This window comes from Solea solea, chromosome 21 (assembly GCF_958295425.1).
Source record: "Solea solea chromosome 21, fSolSol10.1, whole genome shotgun sequence".
NCBI classification, from domain to species: domain Eukaryota; kingdom Metazoa; phylum Chordata; class Actinopteri; order Pleuronectiformes; family Soleidae; genus Solea; species Solea solea.
Genome location: NC_081154.1, coordinates 20525693 through 20547097, shown reverse-complemented (window position 1 = coordinate 20547097; position 21405 = coordinate 20525693). Strand labels below are relative to the sequence as shown.

Here is a 21405-nt window from a genome sequence, read left to right as displayed (position 1 = left end):
GTATGAATGTAATATTAAATGTAAAATTACAGTCAAGTGCATGAGAGCCTGAAAGGAGTGGAGCAACATTTTCTATCAGGAACAACTTGATTTAATCATGTGAATCATTTTGAACTGGATGTTGTTTTTACTGCAGAAACTAATAAATGCTCTAAAACAACTGTTTTGATTCAGCTGAAAATCTTCAACCTGAACCTGCTGACAAGTTTTAATACTGCTGCTGAACATGAAGCAGAAGAGGAAGAGGAGGAGGAGAATACCTGAGAGAGTCCAGTCTCCAGTGTGGACTCTTTAGTCCAGCAGACAGCAGCTCCTCTCCTGAGTCTCCTGGATGATTGTAGCTTAGATCCAGTTCTCTCAGATGGGAGGGGTTGGAGTTCAGAGCTGAGGTCAGAGAAGAACATCCTTCCTTTGTGACCAGACAACCTGACAGACTGGAGTTAAGAAGATATGATGAAAAAACATCTTCATCAACAAGAACCTAAAGAAGCAAAGAGTCTGAGTCAGAGTTCTGACCTGAGAGTCTCCAGAGAACAGTGAGGACTCGTCAGTCCATCACACAGCAGCTTCACTCCTGAATCCTGCAGCTCATTGTTACTCAGGTCCACGTGTCTCAGACTAGAGGACACAGAGCTGAGGACTGAGGACAGAGCTTCACAGCTTCTCCCTGATAGTTTACAGCCACTCAGTCTGAGGTAGAAAACAGTGATGAACAAAAGGTTAAACATGTTTGTCTTGTGCTCTTTAGAATATGTCTTATTAATATTTATATACTGATCCACGTACAGAGCTGTGTTGGAGGCTTTGACCACTGGCAGCAGCTTCAGAAGAGCCTCCTCTGAAGCTGAGTATTTCTTCAGGTCAAACTCTTCCAGATCTTTTCCTGATGACAGTAAGATGAAGACCAGAGCTGACCACTGAGCAGGAGACAGTGTCTCTGTGGACAGGCGTCCTGATGTGAGGGACACTTGGATCTCCTCCACAAGAGAACGATGGTTCAGTTCATTCAGACAGTGGAACAGGTTGATGCTTCTCTCTGCTGACAGATTCTCACTGATTTTCTTCTTGATGTACTCAACTGTTTTCTGATTGGTCTGTGAACCACTTCCTGTTTGTGTCAGTAGTCCTCTTAAGAGCTTCTGATTGGTCTACAGTGAAAGACCCAGGAGGAAGCGGAGGAACAAGTCCAGGTGTCCATTTGGACTCAGTAAGGCCTTGTCAACACCACTCAGGTGCAGATGATTCAGTTTGTTTCTAAACACTCTGGACCACAGGCTCGTTGTTGGTTCTTCTGACAACAGATTTGTTCCAGAGGTGATGAAGGTCAGATGAACATGAAGAGCAGCCAGAAACTCCTGAACACTCAGATGGACAAAGCAGAAGACCTTGTCCTGGTACAGGCCTCGCTCCTCTTTAAAGATCTGAGTGAAGACTCCTGAGTAAACTGAAGCTGCTGTGATATCGATGCCACACTCTGTCAGGTCTGATTCATAGAAGATCAGGTTTCCTTTCTGCAGCTGCTCACAAGCCAGTATCCCCAGAGAATCAATCATCTTCATGTTCTCTGGACTCCAGTGTGGATCTGTCTCAGCTCCTCCATCATATTTGACCTTCTTCACTTTGGACTGAACCACCAGGAAGTGGATGTACATCTCAGTCAGGGTCTTGGGCAGTTTACTTCCATCTCTGGTTTTCAACATGTTCTCCAGAACTGTTGCAGTGATCCAGCAGAAGACTGGGATGTGGCACATGATGTGGAGGCTTCGTGATGTCTGGATGTGGGAGATGATCCTGCTGGTCTGCTCCTCATCTCTGAACCTCTTCCTGAAGTAGTCCTCCTTCTGTGGGTCCATGAACCCCCTGACCTCTGTCACCATGTCCACACAGTCAGGAGGGATCTGATTGGCTGCTGCAGGTCGTGTGGTTATCCAGAGGCGAGCAGAGGGAAGCAGTTTCCCCCTGATGAGGTTTGTCAGCAGCACGTCCACCGAGGTGGACGCTGTGACGTCAGTCAGGATCTCAGTGTTGTGGAAGTCCAGAGGAAGTCGACACTCGTCCAGACCATCAAAGATGAAGACCACCCTAAAGTCTTCAAACCTGCAGATTCCTGCTTCTTTGGTTTCAGTGAAGAAGTGATGGATGAGTTCCACCAAACTGAACTTCTTTTCTTTCATCACATTCAGCTCTCTGAAGGTGAAGGGAAAGATGAACTGTACGTCCTGGTTGCTTTTGTCTTCAGCCCAGTCCAGAGTGAACTTCTGTGTTAACACAGTTTTCCCAATGCCAGCCACGCCCTTTGTCATCACTCTTCTGATTGGTCCATCTCTTCCAGCTGAGGCTTTCAAGATGTCTTCTTGTCTGATGGTTGTTTCTGGTCTGTCTGGTTTCCAGGAAGCTCTTTCAATCTGTCTGACCTCTGTTCTTCATTGACCTCTCCAGTCCCTCCCACTGTGATGTAGAGCTCTGTAAAGATCTCATTCAGAAGGGTGGGGTTTCCTGCTTTAGCCACACCCTCAAACAAACACTGGAACTTCTTCTTCAGGTTTGATTTGAGTTTACGTCGACAAGCTGAAGCTTTGGTTTCTGAAAGAACACAAGAAAATAAATCAGTGAGTGGATCATTGAGAAAATAAGATGTTCTTCCTTTCACATTAAAAGTCCTCTTACTGCTCTGTAGACAGTCAGCTAGCTTCTCCTGCTTCATCCTCCTCAAGAAGACCTCTGTGATCTTCAGAAAGGCCTCTCTGCTGCTCCTCTGCTCCTCATCCTCCCTCTGACTCTCTAAGACTTCTCTGTGATCTGTATCCTGAAACTTCTGGATCTTCATCAGCTCGTTCTTCACAAAGCAGATGATGTTCTCCTCCAGCAGCTGGAACAGAACATGTGAAGTTTAACGTCAGATGATCATTGACAGAGTGAAGTCCTGCAGGTCCACAGAGCAGCATCCAGACTGTCAGGACCAGGACTCTGCTTCTATACAGTAGTGTCATGTTTGTACATTCACACACCTTAAATATGGAGTCCAGGTCTGCTCCATGCTGCTGGACAGACTGCCCACTGAGAACATCTGTCCTCTGCTGATCAACTCTGACGACAAAAGATTCAGTGCCATTTACTAAACAATCATTTGTTTCTACAAGGTTTTCAATGTGCTGCACCTACGATTCTTCTTCAGCCAAGTTTGACAACTTGAAGACAAAAGTCCCTAAAGGACAGTCTGTAGTGTGTATTAAGTCGTATTCACACCATTTATTTTAATTTGAATCCTAGCTCGTTTGCTCGGAAAGTCCAGCTTGTTTGTGGAGGTGTGAACGTGCAACCAAACTCTGGTCTGCACCAAAGAAGCGAACTCTGGTCCGCACCAAAGAAGCGAACTCTGGTCCGCACCAAACAAGCGAACTCTGGTCCGCACCAAAGAAGCCTAAAACGGTCAAGGTTCGCTTCAAGTGAACAAAATGCAGGAAGTGAACTACAACACAGGGCATTGTGGGTAAACACAACCAAAACAAACGCGCATGTAGAACAATAGCCGGGAGAAATGTGTGAGTCCATCGTTGCAGCGTATCTGTGTTGTAGGTTCAAATAATGCATATAACGCTCTACACTAAAGTGTGAAAGCAAAATGGGACCGGCTGAACGTTGCAACCCCCAATCGTACCGAGTCTGGCGGAGACTATTAGGTGTGAATACCACTTTAAAGGCTTTTTCATTATACAGTTCTAGCCCAACAGCTCAACTCAACTGAACTTGACTGTTTTTTTTTCTTATCCATCAGTGATAGACCCTGGTACCTGGTGTTTGTTTCAGTTCCTGCTCTGACGTGGTTCCAAGTGAGCTGAGCCGATACTAAAAGAGTGTTACAGCGAGCAGACGAACACTGTGGTCCGTCAAGGACTTGAAGAAGTCATTGTGTTTGCCTCGATCTCCTTCATTGTTTGTGTGTTTGAGTCGCGTATAAAACAACGTCACAGCAGTTTCGCACATCCGAGCTACGACGACCCAGCCCAAGGTGATAAAGTAGGCTCCCTGTGGTGGAGGATCATGTAAGTGTGTGTTACTTTGTAACGTGTAATGTGTGAAATTCTTACATCAGTTCACCATGTTTTTGTCCATCCTTGAACTTAATAAGACGATCCATAGACCGCTCACTCTTCATGGACACACAGCTGGGTCCAGGTCCAGCAGAGTCTGGTCTCTGTTGATGGATCCTCCTACAAACACAGGACATGGTATGTAAATAAAACACTGTGACATGGAGTCACATGGTCCATGAGTTCCTCATCTCACCTCTGACCTTCATGTTTCTCACACAGAGTGGTTTTAGAGGGCGGAGCTTCCTCTTCACTCTCCTTGATCTGATTCATAGCAGAGTGCCACCTGCTGGGAGAATAAAACTCACTCATTACAAGTTCTGCTAACATTGACCTAATGTGGGACGGTCAGCAAGAAGACTCGCTGAAGACTTTTAACCGCAGAATTGGCCGACATGACCAATGGACACAGCCCATTGGTTTATGCTAATAATGGACTGTCAGTCACCCAGTTATTGAGTGGGCTCTGGGCTGGTGATCCTTGAGTCACCAAAGCTGATCAGTAAACCAGGTTTCATAGACCATCAACCACCAACCACCTATGTTACTGTTGTACTAACTTCACTTAAAAACAGGTGGGAATTCTAAAATAATGCTCGATCAGGTCGCTTCTCTACGGAGCCCCTAAAGGGACACTGAAAAAAAAAAACTAAACGTTGGTGCTCACGAGAAAGTATCTGGTGCTCACGAGAAAGTATCTCGTGCGCACCAGAAAGTATCTCATGCTCACGAGGAAGTATCTCGTGCGCACCAGAAAGTATCTTGTGCGCACCAGAAAGTATCTCGTGTTCACCAGAAAGTATCTCGTGCTCACCAGAAAGTATTGTATCCGCGCGTGATGTCCCCGAACGCAGTTTTAACATCATTTGAGGCGTGAAATTAGTCATTGAGAATTAAAAAATGTGGTTTGTGTATTAAGATATGACGTATTTATAGTTTGGCAGCGACGGTATCGGAGGTGATCAGCTCCGCCTCAGCGGGGGCTCGCTGCGTACAGTGTATAATGAGGCATAATGAGAGCATAACATTTCATATGTGCGTATGAGAGCGTTTCATATGTGCGTATGAGCGCGTTTCATATGTGCGTATGAGAGCGTTTCATATGTGCGTATGAGAGCGTTTCATATGTGCGCATGAGCGCGTTTCATATGTGCGCATGAGCGCGTTTCATATGTGCGTATGAGAGCGTTTCATATGTGTGTATTAGAGCGTTTCATATGTGCGTATGAGCGCGTTTCATATGTGCGCATGAGAGCGTTTCATATGTGCGCATGAGAGCGCTTCATATGTGCGTATGAGAGCGTTTCATATGTGCGCATGAGAGCGTTTCATATGTGCATATGAGAGCGTTTCAAATGTGCGTATGAGAGCGTTTCATATGTGCGTATGAGAGCGTTTCATAAGTGCGCATGAGAGCGTTTCATATGTGCGCATGAGCGCGTTTCATATGTGCGTATGAGAGCGTTTCATATGTGCGCATGAGCGCGTTTCATATGTGCGTATGAGAGCGTTTCATATGTGCGTATGAGAGCGTTTCATATGTGCGTATGAGCGCGTTTCATATGTGCGTATGAGAGCGTTTCATATGTGCGCATGAGAGCGTTTCATATGTGCGCATGAGAGCGTTTCATATGTGCGCATGAGAGCGTTTCATATGTGCGTATGAGAGCGTTTCATATATGTGCGCATGAGAGCGTTTCATATGTGCGCATGAGAGCGTTTCATAAGTGCGTATGAGAGCGTTTCTTAAGTGCGCATGAGCGCGTTTCATATGTGCGTATGAGAGCGTTTCATATGTGCGTATGAGAGCGTTTCATACATGTGCGCATGAGAGCGTTTCATATGTGCGCATGAGAGCGTTTCATATGTGCGTATGAGAGCGTTTCATATGTGCGCATGAGAGCGTTTCATATGTGCGCATGAGAGCGTTTCATATGTGCGCATGAGAGCGTTTCATATGTGCGTATGAGCGTGTTTCATATGTGCGTATGAGCGTGTTTCATAAGTGCGTATGAGAGCGTTTCATATGTGCGCATGAGAGCGTTTCATATATGTGCGCATGAGAGCGTTTCATATGTGCGCATGAGAGCGTTTCATATGTGCGTATGAGAGCGTTTCATATGTGCGTATGAGAGCGTTTCATATATGTGCGCATGAGAGCGTTTCATATGTGCGTATGAGCGCGTTTCATATGTGCGTATGAGAGCGTTTCATATGTGCGCATGAGAGCGTTTCATATGTGCGCATGAGAGCGTTTCATATGTGCGTATGAGAGCGTTTCATATGTGCGTATGAGAGCGTTTCATATGTGCGCATGAGAGCGTTTCATATGTGCGCATGAGAGCGTTTCATATGTGCGTATGAACGCGTTTCATATGTGCGCATGAGAGCATTTCATATGTGCGCATGAGAGCGTTTCATATGTGCGCATGAGAGCGTTTCATATGTGCGTATGAGCGCGTTTCATATGTGCGTATGAGAGCGTTTCATAAGTGCGCATGAGAGCGTTTCATATGTGCGCATGAGCGCGTTTCATATGTGCGTATGAGAGCGTTTCATATGTGCGCATGAGAGCGTTTCATATGTGCGCATGAGAGCGTTTCATATGTGCGTATGAGAGCGTTTCATATATGTGCGCATGAGAGCGTTTCATATGTGCGCATGAGAGCGTTTCATATGTGCGCATGAGAGCGTTTCATATGTGCGTATGAGAGCGTTTCATATATGTGCGCATGAGAGCGTTTCATACATGTGCGCATGAGAGCGTTTCATATGTGCGCATGAGAGCGTTTCATATGTGCGCATGAGCGCGTTTCATATGTGCGCATGAGAGCGTTTCATATGTGCGCATGAGAGCGTTTCATATGTGCGCATGAGAGCGTTTCATATGTGCGTATGAGCGTGTTTCATATGTGCGTATGAGAGCGTTTCATAAGTGCGCATGAGAGCGTTTCATATGTGCGCATGAGCGTGTTTCATATGTGCGTATGAGAGCGTTTCATATGTGCGTATGAGAGCGTTTCATATATGTGCGCATGAGAGCGTTTCATATGTGCGCATGAGAGCGTTTCATATGTGCGTATGAGAGCGTTTCATATATGTGGGCATGAGAGCGTTTCATATGTGCGCATGAGAGCGTTTCATATGTGCGCATGAGAGCGTTTCATATGTGCGTATGAGAGCGTTTCATATGTGCGCATGAGAGCGTTTCATATGTGCGCATGAGAGCGTTTCATATGTGCGTATGAGCGCGTTTCATATGTGCGTATGAGAGCGTTTCATAAGTGCGCATGAGAGCGTTTCATATGTGCGCATGAGCGCGTTTCATATGTGCGCATGAGAGCGTTTCATATGTGCGTATGAGAGCGTTTCATATATGTGCGCATGAGAGCGTTTCATATGTGCGCATGAGAGCGTTTCATATGTGCGTATGAGAGCGTTTCATATATGTGCGCATGAGAGCGTTTCATATGTGCGCATGAGAGCGTTTCATATGTGCGTATGAGAGCGTTTCATATATGTGCGCATGAGAGCGTTTCATATGTGCGCATGAGAGCGTTTCATATGTGCGTATGAGAGCGTTTCATATATGTGCGCATGAGAGCGTTTCATATATGTGCGCATGAGAGCGTTTCATATGTGCGCATGAGAGCGTTTCATATGTGCGCATGAGCGCGTTTCATATGTGCGCATGAGAGCGTTTCATATGTGCGCATGAGAGCGTTTCATATGTGCGCATGAGAGCGTTTCATATGTGCGCATGAGCGCGTTTCATATGTGCGCATGAGAGCGTTTCATATGTGCGCATGAGAGCGTTTCATATGTGCGCATGAGAGCGTTTCATATGTGCGCATGAGAGCGTTTCATATGTGCGCATGAGTGCGTTTCATATGTGCGCATGAGAGCGTTTCATATGTGCGCATGAGAGCGTTTCATATGTGCGTATGAGAGCGTTTCATATGTGCGTATGAGAGCGTTTCATATGTGCGTATGAGAGCTTTTCATATGTGCGTATGAGCGCGTTTCATATGTGCGCATGAGAGCGTTTCATATGTGCGCATGAGAGCGTTTCATATGTGCGCATGAGAGCGTTTCATATGTGCGCATGAGAGCGTTTCATAAGTGCGCATGAGAGCGTTTCATATGTGCGCATGAGAGCGTTTCATATGTGCGTATGAGAGCGTTTCATATGTGCGTATGAGCGCGTTTCATATGTGCGTATGAGAGCGTTTCATATGTGCGTATGAGCGCGTTTCATATGTGCGTATGAGAGCGTTTCATATGTGCGTATGAGAGCGTTTCATATGTGCGTATGAGAGCGTTTCATATGTGCGTATGAGCGCGTTTCATATGTGCGTATGAGCGCGTTTCATATATGTGCGCATGAGAGCGTTTCATATGTGCGTATGAGCGCGTTTCATATTTGCGCATGAGAGCGTTTCATATGTGCGTATGAGCGCGTTTCATATGTGCGTATGAGAGCGTTTCATATGTGCGTATGAGCGCGTTTCATATGTGCGTATGAGAGCGTTTCATATGTGCGTATGAGCGCGTTTCATATGTGCGTATGAGAGCGTTTCATATGTGCGTATGAGCGCGTTTCATATGTGCGTATGAGCGCGTTTCATAAGTGCGTATGAGAGCGTTTCATATGTGCGTATGAGAGCGTTTCATATGTGCGCATGAGAGCGTTTCATATGTGCGTATGAGCGCGTTTCATATGTGCGTATGAGAGCGTTTCATATGTGCGTATGAGCGCGTTTCATATGTGCGTATGAGAGCGTTTCATATGTGCGTATGAGCGCGTTTCATATGTGCGTATGAGAGCGTTTCATATGTGCGTATGAGCGCGTTTCATATGTGCGTATGAGCGCGTTTCATAAGTGCGTATGAGAGCGTTTCATATGTGCGTATGAGAGCGTTTCATATGTGCGCATGAGAGCGTTTCATATGTGCGCATGAGAGCGTTTCATATGTGCGCATGAGAGCGTTTCATATGTGCGTATGAGCGTGTTTCATATGTGCGTATGAGCGTGTTTCATAAGTGCGTATGAGAGCGTTTCTTAAGTGCGCATGAGCGCGTTTCATATGTGCGTATGAGAGCGTTTCATATGTGCGTATGAGAGCGTTTCATACATGTGCGCATGAGAGCGTTTCATATGTGCGCATGAGAGCGTTTCATATGTGCGTATGAGAGCGTTTCATATGTGCGCATGAGAGCGTTTCATATGTGCGCATGAGAGCGTTTCATATGTGCGCATGAGAGCGTTTCATATGTGCGTATGAGCGTGTTTCATATGTGCGTATGAGCGTGTTTCATAAGTGCGTATGAGAGCGTTTCATATGTGCGCATGAGAGCGTTTCATATATGTGCGCATGAGAGCGTTTCATATGTGCGCATGAGAGCGTTTCATATGTGCGTATGAGAGCGTTTCATATGTGCGTATGAGAGCGTTTCATATATGTGCGCATGAGAGCGTTTCATATGTGCGCATGAGAGCGTTTCATATGTGCGTATGAGCGTGTTTCATATGTGCGTATGAGCGTGTTTCATAAGTGCGTATGAGAGCGTTTCATATGTGCGCATGAGAGCGTTTCATATATGTGCGCATGAGAGCGTTTCATATATGTGCGCATGAGAGCGTTTCATATGTGCGCATGAGAGCGTTTCATATGTGCGCATGAGAGCGTTTCATAAGTGCGCATGAGAGCGTTTCATATGTGCGTATGAGCGCGTTTCATATGTGCGTATGAGCGCGTTTCATATATGTGCGCATGAGAGCGTTTCATATGTGCGTATGAGCGCGTTTCATATGTGCGTATGAGCGCGTTTCATATGTGCGTATGAGAGCGTTTCATATGTGCGTATGAGCGCGTTTCATATGTGCGTATGAGCGCGTTTCATAAGTGCGTATGAGAGCGTTTCATATGTGCGTATGAGAGCGTTTCATATATGTGCGCATGAGAGCGTTTCATATGTGCGCATGAGAGCGTTTCATATGTGCGTATGAGAGCGTTTCATATATGTGGGCATGAGAGCGTTTCATATGTGCGCATGAGAGCGTTTCATATGTGCGCATGAGAGCGTTTCATATGTGCGTATGAGAGCGTTTCATATGTGCGCATGAGAGCGTTTCATATGTGCGCATGAGAGCGTTTCATATGTGCGTATGAGCGCGTTTCATATGTGCGTATGAGAGCGTTTCATAAGTGCGCATGAGAGCGTTTCATATGTGCGCATGAGCGCGTTTCATATGTGCGCATGAGAGCGTTTCATATGTGCGTATGAGAGCGTTTCATATATGTGCGCATGAGAGCGTTTCATATGTGCGCATGAGAGCGTTTCATATGTGCGTATGAGAGCGTTTCATATATGTGCGCATGAGAGCGTTTCATATGTGCGCATGAGAGCGTTTCATATGTGCGTATGAGAGCGTTTCATATATGTGCGCATGAGAGCGTTTCATATGTGCGCATGAGAGCGTTTCATATGTGCGTATGAGAGCGTTTCATATATGTGCGCATGAGAGCGTTTCATATATGTGCGCATGAGAGCGTTTCATATGTGCGCATGAGAGCGTTTCATATGTGCGCATGAGCGCGTTTCATATGTGCGCATGAGAGCGTTTCATATGTGCGCATGAGAGCGTTTCATATGTGCGCATGAGAGCGTTTCATATGTGCGCATGAGCGCGTTTCATATGTGCGCATGAGAGCGTTTCATATGTGCGCATGAGAGCGTTTCATATGTGCGCATGAGAGCGTTTCATATGTGCGCATGAGAGCGTTTCATATGTGCGCATGAGTGCGTTTCATATGTGCGCATGAGAGCGTTTCATATGTGCGCATGAGAGCGTTTCATATGTGCGTATGAGAGCGTTTCATATGTGCGTATGAGAGCGTTTCATATGTGCGTATGAGAGCTTTTCATATGTGCGTATGAGCGCGTTTCATATGTGCGCATGAGAGCGTTTCATATGTGCGCATGAGAGCGTTTCATATGTGCGCATGAGAGCGTTTCATATGTGCGCATGAGAGCGTTTCATAAGTGCGCATGAGAGCGTTTCATATGTGCGCATGAGAGCGTTTCATATGTGCGTATGAGAGCGTTTCATATGTGCGTATGAGCGCGTTTCATATGTGCGTATGAGAGCGTTTCATATGTGCGTATGAGCGCGTTTCATATGTGCGTATGAGAGCGTTTCATATGTGCGTATGAGAGCGTTTCATATGTGCGTATGAGAGCGTTTCATATGTGCGTATGAGCGCGTTTCATATGTGCGTATGAGCGCGTTTCATATATGTGCGCATGAGAGCGTTTCATATGTGCGTATGAGCGCGTTTCATATTTGCGCATGAGAGCGTTTCATATGTGCGTATGAGCGCGTTTCATATGTGCGTATGAGAGCGTTTCATATGTGCGTATGAGCGCGTTTCATATGTGCGTATGAGAGCGTTTCATATGTGCGTATGAGCGCGTTTCATATGTGCGTATGAGAGCGTTTCATATGTGCGTATGAGCGCGTTTCATATGTGCGTATGAGCGCGTTTCATAAGTGCGTATGAGAGCGTTTCATATGTGCGTATGAGAGCGTTTCATATGTGCGCATGAGAGCGTTTCATATGTGCGTATGAGCGCGTTTCATATGTGCGTATGAGAGCGTTTCATATGTGCGTATGAGCGCGTTTCATATGTGCGTATGAGAGCGTTTCATATGTGCGTATGAGCGCGTTTCATATGTGCGTATGAGAGCGTTTCATATGTGCGTATGAGCGCGTTTCATATGTGCGTATGAGCGCGTTTCATAAGTGCGTATGAGAGCGTTTCATATGTGCGTATGAGAGCGTTTCATATGTGCGCATGAGAGCGTTTCATATGTGCGCATGAGAGCGTTTCATATGTGCGCATGAGAGCGTTTCATATGTGCGTATGAGCGTGTTTCATATGTGCGTATGAGCGTGTTTCATAAGTGCGTATGAGAGCGTTTCTTAAGTGCGCATGAGCGCGTTTCATATGTGCGTATGAGAGCGTTTCATATGTGCGTATGAGAGCGTTTCATACATGTGCGCATGAGAGCGTTTCATATGTGCGCATGAGAGCGTTTCATATGTGCGTATGAGAGCGTTTCATATGTGCGCATGAGAGCGTTTCATATGTGCGCATGAGAGCGTTTCATATGTGCGCATGAGAGCGTTTCATATGTGCGTATGAGCGTGTTTCATATGTGCGTATGAGCGTGTTTCATAAGTGCGTATGAGAGCGTTTCATATGTGCGCATGAGAGCGTTTCATATATGTGCGCATGAGAGCGTTTCATATGTGCGCATGAGAGCGTTTCATATGTGCGTATGAGAGCGTTTCATATGTGCGTATGAGAGCGTTTCATATATGTGCGCATGAGAGCGTTTCATATGTGCGCATGAGAGCGTTTCATATGTGCGCATGAGAGCGTTTCATAAGTGCGCATGAGAGCGTTTCATATGTGCGCATGAGAGCGTTTCATATGTGCGTATGAGAGCGTTTCATATGTGCGTATGAGCGCGTTTCATATGTGCGTATGAGAGCGTTTCATATGTGCGTATGAGCGCGTTTCATATGTGCGTATGAGAGCGTTTCATATGTGCGTATGAGAGCGTTTCATATGTGCGTATGAGCGCGTTTCATATGTGCGTATGAGAGCGTTTCATATGTGCGTATGAGCGCGTTTCATATGTGCGTATGAGCGCGTTTCATATATGTGCGCATGAGAGCGTTTCATATGTGCGTATGAGCGCGTTTCATATTTGCGCATGAGAGCGTTTCATATGTGCGTATGAGCGCGTTTCATATGTGCGTATGAGAGCGTTTCATATGTGCGTATGAGCGCGTTTCATATGTGCGTATGAGCGCGTTTCATATGTGCGTATGAGAGCGTTTCATATGTGCGTATGAGCGCGTTTCATATGTGCGTATGAGCGCGTTTCATAAGTGCGTATGAGAGCGTTTCATATGTGCGTATGAGAGCGTTTCATATGTGCGCATGAGAGCGTTTCATATGTGCGCATGAGCGCGTTTCATATGTGCGTATGAGAGCGTTTCATATGTGCGTATGAGCGCGTTTCATATGTGCGTATGAGAGCGTTTCATATGTGCGTATGAGAGCGTTTCATATGTGCGTATGAGCGCGTTTCATATGTGCGTATGAGAGCGTTTCATATGTGCGTATGAGAGCGTTTCATATGTGCGTATGAGCGTGTTTCATAAGTGCGTATGAGAGCGTTTCATATGTGCGCATGAGAGCGTTTCATATATGTGCGCATGAGAGCGTTTCATATGTGCGCATGAGAGCGTTTCATATGTGCGTATGAGAGCGTTTCATATGTGCGTATGAGAGCGTTTCATATATGTGCGCATGAGAGCGTTTCATATGTGCGCATGAGAGCGTTTCATATGTGCGCATGAGAGCGTTTCATAAGTGCGCATGAGAGCGTTTCATATGTGCGCATGAGAGCGTTTCATATGTGCGTATGAGAGCGTTTCATATGTGCGTATGAGCGCGTTTCATATGTGCGTATGAGAGCGTTTCATATGTGCGTATGAGCGCGTTTCATATGTGCGTATGAGAGCGTTTCATATGTGCGTATGAGAGCGTTTCATATGTGCGTATGAGCGCGTTTCATATGTGCGTATGAGAGCGTTTCATATGTGCGTATGAGCGCGTTTCATATGTGCGTATGAGCGCGTTTCATATATGTGCGCATGAGAGCGTTTCATATGTGCGTATGAGCGCGTTTCATATTTGCGCATGAGAGCGTTTCATATGTGCGTATGAGCGCGTTTCATATGTGCGTATGAGAGCGTTTCATATGTGCGTATGAGCGCGTTTCATATGTGCGTATGAGCGCGTTTCATATGTGCGTATGAGAGCGTTTCATATGTGCGTATGAGCGCGTTTCATATGTGCGTATGAGCGCGTTTCATAAGTGCGTATGAGAGCGTTTCATATGTGCGTATGAGAGCGTTTCATATGTGCGCATGAGAGCGTTTCATATGTGCGCATGAGCGCGTTTCATATGTGCGTATGAGAGCGTTTCATATGTGCGTATGAGCGCGTTTCATATGTGCGTATGAGAGCGTTTCATATGTGCGTATGAGCGCGTTTCATATGTGCGTATGAGAGCGTTTCATATGTGCGTATGAGCGCGTTTCATATGTGCGTATGAGAGCGTTTCATATGTGCGTATGAGAGCGTTTCATATGTGCGTATGAGCGCGTTTCATATTTGCGCATGAGAGCGTTTCATATGTGCGTATGAGCGCGTTTCATATGTGCGTATGAGAGCGTTTCATATGTGCGTATGAGCGCGTTTCATATGTGCGTATGAGAGCGTTTCATATGTGCGTATGAGCGCGTTTCATATGTGCGTATGAGAGCGTTTCATATGTGCGTATGAGCGCGTTTCATATGTGCGTATGAGCGCGTTTCATAAGTGCGTATGAGAGCGTTTCATATGTGCGTATGAGAGCGTTTCATATGTGCGCATGAGAGCGTTTCATATGTGCGTATGAGCGCGTTTCATATGTGCGTATGAGAGCGTTTCATATGTGCGTATGAGCGCGTTTCATATGTGCGTATGAGAGCGTTTCATATGTGCGTATGAGCGCGTTTCATATGTGCGTATGAGAGCGTTTCATATGTGCGTATGAGCGCGTTTCATATGTGCGTATGAGCGCGTTTCATAAGTGCGTATGAGAGCGTTTCATATGTGCGTATGAGAGCGTTTCATATGTGCGCATGAGAGCGTTTCATATGTGCGCATGAGAGCGTTTCATATGTGCGCATGAGAGCGTTTCATATGTGCGTATGAGCGTGTTTCATATGTGCGTATGAGCGTGTTTCATAAGTGCGTATGAGAGCGTTTCTTAAGTGCGCATGAGCGCGTTTCATATGTGCGTATGAGAGCGTTTCATATGTGCGTATGAGAGCGTTTCATACATGTGCGCATGAGAGCGTTTCATATGTGCGCATGAGAGCGTTTCATATGTGCGTATGAGAGCGTTTCATATGTGCGCATGAGAGCGTTTCATATGTGCGCATGAGAGCGTTTCATATGTGCGCATGAGAGCGTTTCATATGTGCGTATGAGCGTGTTTCATATGTGCGTATGAGCGTGTTTCATAAGTGCGTATGAGAGCGTTTCATATGTGCGCATGAGAGCGTTTCATATATGTGCGCATGAGAGCGTTTCATATGTGCGCATGAGAGCGTTTCATATGTGCGTATGAGAGCGTTTCATATGTGCGTATGAGAGCGTTTCATATATGTGCGCATGAGAGCGTTTCATATGTGCGCATGAGAGCGTTTCATATGTGCGCATGAGAGCGTTTCATAAGTGCGCATGAGAGCGTTTCATATGTGCGCATGAGAGCGTTTCATATGTGCGTATGAGAGCGTTTCATATGTGCGTATGAGCGCGTTTCATATGTGCGTATGAGAGCGTTTCATATGTGCGTATGAGCGCGTTTCATATGTGCGTATGAGAGCGTTTCATATGTGCGTATGAGAGCGTTTCATATGTGCGTATGAGCGCGTTTCATATGTGCGTATGAGAGCGTTTCATATGTGCGTATGAGCGCGTTTCATATGTGCGTATGAGCGCGTTTCATATATGTGCGCATGAGAGCGTTTCATATGTGCGTATGAGCGCGTTTCATATTTGCGCATGAGAGCGTTTCATATGTGCGTATGAGCGCGTTTCATATGTGCGTATGAGAGCGTTTCATATGTGCGTATGAGCGCGTTTCATATGTGCGTATGAGCGCGTTTCATATGTGCGTATGAGAGCGTTTCATATGTGCGTATGAGCGCGTTTCATATGTGCGTATGAGCGCGTTTCATAAGTGCGTATGAGAGCGTTTCATATGTGCGTATGAGAGCGTTTCATATGTGCGCATGAGAGCGTTTCATATGTGCGCATGAGCGCGTTTCATATGTGCGTATGAGAGCGTTTCATATGTGCGTATGAGCGCGTTTCATATGTGCGTATGAGAGCGTTTCATATGTGCGTATGAGAGCGTTTCATATGTGCGTATGAGCGCGTTTCATATGTGCGTATGAGAGCGTTTCATATGTGCGTATGAGAGCGTTTCATATGTGCGTATGAGCGTGTTTCATAAGTGCGTATGAGAGCGTTTCATATGTGCGCATGAGAGCGTTTCATATATGTGCGCATGAGAGCGTTTCATATGTGCGCATGAGAGCGTTTCATATGTGCGTATGAGAGCGTTTCATATGTGCGTATGAGAGCGTTTCATATATGTGCGCATGAGAGCGTTTCATATGTGCGCATGAGAGCGTTTCATATGTGCGCATGAGAGCGTTTCATAAGTGCGCATGAGAGCGTTTCATATGTGCGCATGAGAGCGTTTCATATGTGCGTATGAGAGCGTTTCATATGTGCGTATGAGCGCGTTTCATATGTGCGTATGAGAGCGTTTCATATGTGCGTATGAGCGCGTTTCATATGTGCGTATGAGAGCGTTTCATATGTGCGTATGAGAGCGTTTCATATGTGCGTATGAGCGCGTTTCATATGTGCGTATGAGAGCGTTTCATATGTGCGTATGAGCGCGTTTCATATGTGCGTATGAGCGCGTTTCATATATGTGCGCATGAGAGCGTTTCATATGTGCGTATGAGCGCGTTTCATATTTGCGCATGAGAGCGTTTCATATGTGCGTATGAGCGCGTTTCATATGTGCGTATGAGAGCGTTTCATATGTGCGTATGAGCGCGTTTCATATGTGCGTATGAGCGCGTTTCATATGTGCGTATGAGAGCGTTTCATATGTGCGTATGAGCGCGTTTCATATGTGCGTATGAGCGCGTTTCATAAGTGCGTATGAGAGCGTTTCATATGTGCGTATGAGAGCGTTTCATATGTGCGCATGAGAGCGTTTCATATGTGCGCATGAGCGCGTTTCATATGTGCGTATGAGAGCGTTTCATATGTGCGTATGAGCGCGTTTCATATGTGCGTATGAGAGCGTTTCATATGTGCGTATGAGCGCGTTTCATATGTGCGTATGAGAGCGTTTCATATGTGCGTATGAGCGCGTTTCATATGTGCGTATGAGAGCGTTTCATATGTGCGTATGAGAGCGTTTCATATGTGCGTATGAGCGCGTTTCATATGTGCGTATGAGCGCGTTTCATAAGTGCGTATGAGAGCGTTTCATATGTGCGTATGAGAGCCCTGACGGCCCCTCATAACAGTGCGTGGGGCAGAGCAGCGTTACCTCAGCCTGTCCTGATGAAATGATCCGCTGACATCGCTGTCATTAGATGCTTCGTGTGATCGATAGATTTGTTGTTGACCCGTTATTTTGTTTCTAATGTAAACGTTTTGTAAACAGTTTGAAAGTTTGTATATTATTAATGTTTTATTTATTTTGACTTTGAATGTCAACTGAGATTGGCACAGTAACACTGCTCTATGTTTGACGTCGCACTGCGTCGCTTACTCTCCAACCGTCATGGCGGACAAGTGCTTGAAATTTTTGGCTGACTTTGCTGAATTTTGTGAAAGTACAGCAGCTTGTGTCATAGTACATAAAAAGGTTGTTACAAAACACAGTGTAAACGCGAGGCAATGGCCGTTTCTCAATACTCAAGAATAAAAGGATGTACTTGCGTACTTGGGTAGTATATACTTGAGAAGTACGCCTGGAGTACATACTTGCCAAGTACTGGAATACACAAGTATGATTCTTCAGTTGGAACAGCAGCGTATTTCCTCGTTCTACTGTTTGAATTGTGGGTGGCGCCAAGTGCTTAATCCGCATTAGCGCCTCCTACAGTGTTGATGAATGAACATATGAAATACTTTAAATAAATGCATATATATTGTTATTATTTTCACATTGAAAATATTTAACTTCATTTATTAATTTATTTTTATTAAAATATACAGTACAATGTGGAAATAGATATATTACAGCATTGAAGTGTGTGTGTGTGTGTGTGTGTGTGTGTATATATGTACATATTATATTTAAATACAGATACAATGACTGTGGGGCCACACGGTGGTGTAGTGGTTAGCACTCTCGCCTTGCAGCGAGAAGACCCAGGTTCGAGCCCCGGTTGGAACAAGGGCCTTTCTGCATGGAGTTTGCATGTTCTCCCCGTGTGTGCGTGGGTTCTCTCCGGGTTCTCCGGCTTCCTCCCACAGTCCAAAAACATGCAATGTGGGGATAGGTAAATTGGACACTCTAAATTGACCATAGGAGTGAGTGTGAGAGTGAATGGTTGTTTGTCTCTATCTGTGTGTGGCCCTGCGATGGACTGGCGAACTGTCCAGGGTGTGACCCCGCCTATCGCCCGATGTAGCTGAGATTGGCACAGCACCCCCCACGACCCTCTGGCAGAGGATATAGCGGTAGATGATGACTGACTGACTGACTGACTGACTGACAATGACCGTGCGACTTTAATATAATTTTAAATTCAAAGTTAAAATAAATAAAACATTAATAATATACAAACTTTTAAACTGTCAGGTCAAAACGTTTCCATTAAAAACAAAATAACACGTCAACAACAAATCTATGGATCACACCGAGCATGTAATGACAGCGACGTCTGAGCCAGCGGATCATTTCATCAGGACAGGCCGAGGTAACGCTGCTCTGTGCCGGGCACAGTGAGCGCCGAGCGTCCGCAGAGGCGGAGCTTATCACCTCCGACAAACATGGCTGCCAAACTATAAATACGTCATAAAACTTTGTTCCAGACACAGAAAAATATTTATTTCAGATTTATATTTATATTATCTGCTGCTATGCTCCGCCGAAATGCATTCTGGGATACATGGCTTTCCAAGTACGCTTAAGTCACCTCCATGGATGTATTAAAAGAACTGGATAGAGCACCGCCACTCTGGCTCACCCAGCACATATGCCAAAAACTGACTTCCACGTTTATGTCCAGGTTGTGTAGAGCATGAGCATGCGCACTAGTGTTAACCCCCATGATGCCTTTCGGCTATGTGAAAGAGCCGTCCGCATTCTCGACTTGCTTGGCGCGTTAAAAATGTAAAAGAAAACTCCTCATTGCCTTCATTTATTCACATTTCTCGTAAAGTTTTCACATCGTACGTTTCCCTGACAGCAGCCGTTCCCGCAGCGCCACATGACCGTGCTTTGCTGTAGCCGTACTCAGCTGTGACGTCACTCTGAGAAATACCAATTTTCTGGGCTTTTTATGGCCTTTAGGAAGGTTTTTCAAATGTGAAACATGAATTAAAAATATAGAATAGAAAGATCTATACATGTCTCGAGGTGTCCTGTGAACAGTTTTATAGGCGTCTCTTTTACTATTGTGCTCAATGGGAAAATTGCTTTCTGGGCCCGTGAGTATTCTTTGTTGCAGTTCACAGAGGTGGCCACTATGACAAAATTGTCTTCAAGGCAGAGGGGGCGGTGCTCTATCCAGTTGTTATAATACATCCATGGTCACCACCCAATGCATACTTGGTAAAATGGGTGGAGCGAGAACACTTCCGGGTTTGAGAACCGTACTCGCTGTTTCCTTACTTGAGAATTGGAACAGAACAGAAAAAAAAAAAAACACTTGCACTTATGCAACGCACTTATGACGAGCACTTTATAGTTTGGTTTACTTGAAGCTCTTACTTACTTCTAACTCTTGTTTGTACCCAAATGTTTAAATGCACTTATTGTAAGTCACTTTGGATAAAAGCGTCTGCTAAATGACATGTAATGTAACTTGGATTGAGGCTGATGACGTTAGGGTTGATGAAGTACGGGAGTATGCAAGAACGCACAAGTACACACAAGTACGCACACGTACACACAAGTACGCACAAGTACACACACGTACACACAAGTACGCACAAGTACGCACACGTACACACAAGTACGCACAAGTACACACACGTACACACAAGTACGCACAAGTACGCACACGTACACACAAGTACGCACAAGTACACACACGTACACACAAGTACGCACAAGTACGCACACGTACACACAAGTACGCACAAGTACACACACGTACTTTGTTGATCTGTTGATGGAAGCTGTCAGACCAGTTCAGACTCTTCATGCAGGAATGTTGAAAACAAAAAGTCAGATGATAAAGATTCAGCAGTGATTTTACTGAGGACACACAAACACACTGTCACTCATAGAAATGACCTGAATAACATGGATCTATATGAGCAGCAGCCAATCACAGTCCAGACAGTGTCACATTTGTCAGGTAAGAGTCTCACCTGCTGAACTGAGCTCAGGTCCACTCACACACACACTGTCCACCTTCACGTGGACACCAGACACTGCCGGTTGTCTCTCGTCTGTCCTGCCGTCTTTCTGTGTCTGATCTGAGGACACAAAGTCACGTCCTCATACCTTCAGAGTCAAAGTCTAAATAAATCAGTGTGACACTAGACCCAGTTCAGCCTTTGATACCTGTCCAGACTCCTCCCCCTTCACTGACAGGTGTCTCATTGAACTTTGGTGATGTTATCCAAGAACAAACATGGACACAATGTCAAACTTTACTTGGACACAACATGGACACAGTCACACATGACACAAAGTAGTTCTGCTACCTGTCCACTAGGTAGCGCTACCAGAGGTGAAAAACCTCACTGAAGACAAAGTCTGTGTACAAATGTACAATATGGACTCACTGTATGAAATACATTGACATAAAAGTGTTGTGACGGAGCCGCTCCCTCAGCCCCGTCACTGACTGAATAGTGCACACACTTACAAATTAATACAGTGCAAATTCTTTATTCAAAGCTACACGGAGCCACTGCAGAAGGGCCAAAGAGCCACATGTGGCCCTCGAGCCGCAGGTTGCAGACCCTGGATCTATCCCAACATGACAGCAATGTATGGAGAGGTGGCAAAAATTAGGTTATGTCACTTTTGGTTTGGGTTTGATTTTCACTTCCCCTTTTATTTTGGTAAATGTCATGTCTTCCTGTCTCGTAGTTTCCTCAGTTGTTTTGACACAGCTCCCCTAATTCCCTCATGCATTTCACCTGGTGATCCTTAAGTAATCACTCGCACCTACCCGTGATTCCCTCTCCCCTATATAGTGTCCCCAGTTCCTTTGTCTTTTGCCATTGCGTTGTTTATGCTTACGAGGGAACACGTCAGAGTCCAAGTTTGCGTCGCCATAGCTCAAGTGCCAAGTCAAGTCTTGTTTTTTCTCCTTCTGTAAAGAAGTGATTTTGTTTTCGTCAAGTTTCGTTTCTCCTTCTGTGAAGAAGCGATTTTGTTTTTGCCTGCTTTTT

The 21405-nt window shown here is 45.4% G+C and overlaps 1 protein-coding gene across 3 annotated transcripts; it reads right to left on the bottom strand.

The window, feature by feature from the left end:
• Window positions 1-1069: 1069 nt before the first annotated feature.
• On the bottom strand, window positions 1070-20835 carry LOC131448924 (protein NLRC3-like). Of its 3 annotated transcripts, XM_058621744.1 has the most exons (5): window positions 20371-20835; window positions 20154-20254; window positions 3009-3087; window positions 2668-2869; window positions 1070-2583 (listed from the first exon to the last, which is right to left on the bottom strand). In XM_058621744.1, exon 5 carries the CDS (start codon window positions 2301-2303, stop codon window positions 1149-1151), a length of 1155 nt encoding a protein of 384 aa, XP_058477727.1. In that variant the 5' UTR covers window positions 2304-2583; window positions 2668-2869; window positions 3009-3087; window positions 20154-20254; window positions 20371-20835; the 3' UTR covers window positions 1070-1148. The 3 variants fall into 3 exon arrangements, with proteins under 3 accessions (XP_058477727.1, XP_058477726.1, XP_058477728.1); XM_058621743.1 differs by having other exon boundaries at window positions 20154-20835; XM_058621745.1 differs by lacking the exons at window positions 20154-20254; window positions 20371-20835 and adding an exon at window positions 4089-4143.
• Between the last annotated feature and the right edge of the window lie 570 nt (window positions 20836-21405).